The following is a 4441-nucleotide window of genomic DNA, read 5'->3' as shown; positions in this document are numbered from 1 at the left end:
TGAGTTCAGGGGCCACTCGGGGCTTCCTGTCACGTTGGCCCCTGCAACCCTCGCACAAAGATAGAAAGAGCATTGTGGGATTGCCCTGAGGCAAGAGAGCTGGGGGGTGCAACTGGTCAGGGACTGGAAGGCAGCTCTGTCTGAGGGCGGTGGCAGCAGCGATATACAGGCTTACAAAGCCTGTAGGTCATCCCTAAGACCTCTCCCACTCAGGGGATGTGCTAGGCGTCCCCTCCTCCTTGTACAGGTATCAGCTACTCAGTTCCCAGGACAGTCCTCTGAGGCCAGAACACCAGCCACCTGGCTACCCTTGTAAATGTGACTCCCTGGGGCTAGGTGTGGTGAGGGCCTTGACGGCACTCCCCAAGCAAACTCTGTGACTCTCCTGACTAGTTCAGGACCCCTCTTTGGGGTCAGAGAATAATGATCGGGGAAACTCTGCAAGGGCAGAGCCATATCTGCTCGTCTGTTGGTTTGGTTTTTCACTGTCATATGCCCCTTGGCCCCAGTCCTGACCCAGAGTAGTCAACAAATACTGACGGAATGAACACATACCCATTTGCTGACCCCCAACTGTTGCAGGCCAGCCCCCCACCCTGAGCTCCCGAAGCGGTTAGTGCTGACGCACTGTCCTCAGAAGCATCAGTTACCTCTACGGTTAGCGCTTTTTCACTGTCTTAGAACAGGGACAGTTTCTGGAGCTACAAACTCCCCGGGCCACGTCCTTGCATATGGGACTCCTGGCGTCACCCAGACAAATTGGCTGTCCTACCCTCCCAGCTTTCACACAGAGACATCCTTTCCTAACATCTTTTTCCCATTTGGGCATCCCTTCTTGCCGAACCCCAGCCCAGGAATATCAAGCTGCAGGGTGGGTGAGAGTGAGGAGGGAACGGGGTGAGGGAGGCGGGCATGCAGGCCTCTGAGTGTCACTACTGGCAGGCGTGCTGCTGGTGATGTTCAGCCATGTCCCCGTCACTCACTTCCTGCCCAGAGCCCATGACCCCCAGCTCGGAGTCCAGTATTTCATGAAATGAATATAAAGCTAGTTTCTGTGAACAGAACTGTATTTTTCCATCACATCCTATCATCAAACATGAAAATGAATTCTCATAGGAAAAGATTTTGTTCCTGAGATAGAATACAAATCACAATAATATACCATGGCCTATGTGAATCATATCCTTGGAAAACTAGATATTTCTGATAAAATAGTACCAAAACTTTAAAGAACAGCTAAATCCTGTCTTGTTTGGGTAAGCCTCCCTTTGTAGCCTAAGGAAAATCTTTTCTTTTAAAACCTGATGATTTTAACTGTCTCTTCCACAGTCTGTGAGTCTGTTCTGGTTGTTTATTACATAGTCCGGATTCATGGAAATTAAGGGCAACAGTATGTGTGTGTTTTTTTATAAAAGAGATGAGCTTGTCTTGGCTATAACGATTATTTCCACGATCCATGATTTCCCAGGTGTTGGCATGGCAGCTCCATTCTGTCTAACTCTACAGAACTCTTGTGAGGTGCTGAGAGAAGTCCCGGGTTCTGCCGGCACTGCGCCCAGGCAGCTCGTGCCCAGCACTGATCCCAACCTGGGCGGACACATCAAGCCTAAACTTTCCCACAAGAGCATCAGCAGCCCAGAGTCCCTGCGACCCAATGATAACTTAAGTATCTAATGACATCATTGTCCTATCCTTACTTATTTTGTATGGTTTAGACACCTATCCAATATCCTAACAGAACATATTCTTTATTTTGTACTCCATTTATTCGTTTGTTTATTGCAGCCTTTAAGATACCCAGAGTCCTCGGGGACACCTGATGGGATATGCAAATGTACCCTGGGAACTGAGAAGGGCCCTGGGAAAGCCAGTTTTCTCTTCCCTGCCTCCCTCCCACCCCTACTCTCACTGGTAGGCATGCTGCTGGTGAACTGTAGGCGGGGGATCCCTCACTGTATCAGAAGGTAATTTCTCCACCCCAGCCTTATTTTTACCAATTTGAGACATTTCACCTCCCACCCCCCTTGAATGGTGTCTGTCAGGCTGCTCTGCTGTCTGCCTCCTGAAGGTTGCAGCGTAGAACACTTCATTTGTCAGCAACAATGACTTCAGGCTACTCCCTCAGCATTAGTCTCTATCGAGGGAGGGAGAATATCTCCTCATAGGGGGGAGGAGAGAAGTCAGCAGAGTCCTCACCTCCCCGCTGCATCTCTTCTAGCAGCTCAGCATCAGGGCTGGACCTGAAATGTGAGCGGAAAACACAGATGCGTTACAGGCCACAGCACCGCTCCCAGAACCAACGCCACCTGCCCGGCAATAGGCCACACAGAGATTGCATTCGCCCACCACCTTCCTTATAGAGCAAACAGAGCCATCGACTACGGCTGTGACTGAGGGAAGGGGAGGATCCCCACCACAGACACCGTACCTGTCATCTCCACCATCCGTGAAGGCAGGGTAGTCCTGGTCGTCAACAAAGGCAGAGTTCTCCGAAGGGTAGATGGTGCAGTACTGAGGAGGGCTTGGCGTGGCAGCGGCCACCACTCCAGGTGGTGTGAGGCAGCAAGGGTTCACCATCGGCTGCAGGTACGTGGTGTTCACCCCAATGGGCTCTTGAGAGCCATAAGGGGGAGGGATATACTGCACCACAGTAGCCCCATGGAAGGTGATGGGCTGGTTGATACCAGTGAAAACAAATGACTGTCCTCCTGCCGTCTGCTCCGTGTCAGGGACCCTTTCCTCACTCTCGCTGCACAACTGGCAGGAGAGCATTTGGAACTTGCACACAGCAATCAGGATGAACGTCACCCCGACCGACAGCAGGATGGGCCCGAGGAGCTGGGTCCATTCCAAGTGGGAGATCCCTTGGTATTTGATCCAGCCCATGATGGTGAACGTGATCCCCACCAGTCCTAGGAAGATGCCTGAGAAGAGTAAGGTGGCCCCTGCCTTGTCATCGTCGGACACCTGGATGTCTGCGGTACTGGGTGTGTAAGGAGTGACGGAAAACACGTTGACAGGGAAGTCCTCCAAGGGCCTGCTGCCCTGCTCCATCGTCCTCACACAATCACCTGTTCCTTAGGAGGGAAAGGGAGTGTGAGAGCTCCTAAGAGCAGAGCAAGCGATCACAGGTTCAGATTAGTTATGGGAGAACTTTGGGCTCCTGTGGTTAACAGAGTAGAACAGGCAGAGGCCTGAACTTTGTGTAGAAGAATAAAGTTCTGAGAAATGAAGCCTAAAGTTTTCTCATAATTGTCAATAATTCAAGGTCTCTGTTTTGCAATTCAAGCTGCCTCTCATTCACATTCATTCATTTGCTCATTCACAGCGTGTCTATTGAGCTGCCTTATATGCCAGGAGGTGCTTTTCTAGACACTTAGGCACTGTTCCAAGGCCCTGTTGTGTCTTACCAAAACCAGGATTGTAGAAATGGCAGCGGGGCCTCCAGGGTCCCTTGATGTATCAACCCCAATTTTCCTGCTGGTCAGCTCATTAGAAATAGGCAGACTTGCCCTAGCTGGTTTGGCTCAGTTCATAGAGCATTAGCTTGCCGATGGAAGGATCCCAGGTTCAATTCCAGTTAAAGGGCACATACCTTGGTTGCAGGCTCCTCCCCAGACCCGGCCCTGGTCAGGGCGCACGCAGGAGGCAACCAATCAATGTGTTTCTCTCACATCGATATTTCTCTCTGTCTTTCTTTCTCTCTTTCACTCTCTCTAAAAATCAGTGGAAAATATATCTGGGTGAAGATTAAAGAAATAAGCAGACTTGACCATGTGTGCACTCCTCCCCACTTCCCATATGCCTTTTGCTTTCAGCATTTGGGGACGGATTCCAACTGCAGGAGAAGAGGGTGCCACAGGAAACCTTCCCGTGCACGGCATCATTGGCGGAGGCTGAATGAGCACAGGCATGACCTAGCGTCTGGGGACACTTGCTTCCGGCCCTCCCTCCTTGGTGGCAGCACAGTCCCTGGCCTCGGGGTGAGGTAAACAACTGCATTGTCAAGCCTGCTGTGTTTTGCAATCAAACCCAAGCTCATCTAGAGAAGGAAACCCCATCTTCTGCGACAGTACCTGTCATTCGTAACCACAGAACCGCTTCAAAGCAACCCCACGAATTTCCTCCTCCTCAGAATAGTAACTGTGGCTCTTGTTCTTTCCCCGACAGAGCTTATGCAAGCAGATGTCTCTCTTCAGTGGTTAAATATTATATCAGCTCCTTTTTTTTGCAACATTGAGCAGAAGGAAAAGAGCTGCTCTCTTGCCCTAAGTCAAGGCTTCCCAAACTTCCCTGGTGATAAAAATCATCGAGGCCACTTTTTAAAAAAGTAAAATCTGAGCTCCCAACTCAGAAAAACAGAACCAAGATTTCCAGGGGAGAATAGTGCCCCGGGCAGCTCTTGCATCAGGAATCATTGGAAACCCGACTCCAAGTTCAT

The 4441-nt window shown here is 50.5% G+C and overlaps 1 protein-coding gene across 1 annotated transcript; it reads right to left on the bottom strand.

Annotated features, from left to right (window-relative positions):
* Positions 1 to 1339: 1339 nt before the first annotated feature.
* On the bottom strand, positions 1340 to 3212 carry TMEM174 (transmembrane protein 174). Its single transcript, XM_006775432.2, has 2 exons — positions 2429 to 3212; positions 1340 to 2240 (listed from the first exon to the last, which is right to left on the bottom strand). The coding sequence occupies exons 1-2, from the start codon at positions 3052 to 3054 to the stop codon at positions 2135 to 2137; spliced, it is 732 nt and encodes a 243-aa protein (XP_006775495.1). The 5' UTR covers positions 3055 to 3212; the 3' UTR covers positions 1340 to 2134.
* Between the last annotated feature and the right edge of the window lie 1229 nt (positions 3213 to 4441).

Source organism: Myotis davidii, unplaced genomic scaffold (genome assembly GCF_000327345.1).
Source record: "Myotis davidii unplaced genomic scaffold, ASM32734v1 scaffold44, whole genome shotgun sequence".
Classification (NCBI taxonomy): Eukaryota; Metazoa; Chordata; class Mammalia; order Chiroptera; family Vespertilionidae; genus Myotis; species Myotis davidii.
The sequence above is the reverse complement of the archived record's forward strand: the minus strand, read 5'-3'. Positions and strand labels throughout refer to the sequence as shown.

Bases quoted from the DNA above. Each gene is read 5' to 3' on its own strand.
- TMEM174 (XM_006775432.2), bottom strand. From the start codon at position 3,054: ATGGAGCAGGGCAGCAGGCCCTTGGAGGACTTCCCTGTCAACGTGTTT. The intron at 2,241-2,428 runs GTACGGTGTCTG...CTCACATTTCAG, and splicing joins ACGGATGGTGGAGATGACAG to GTCCAGCCCTGATGCTGAGC.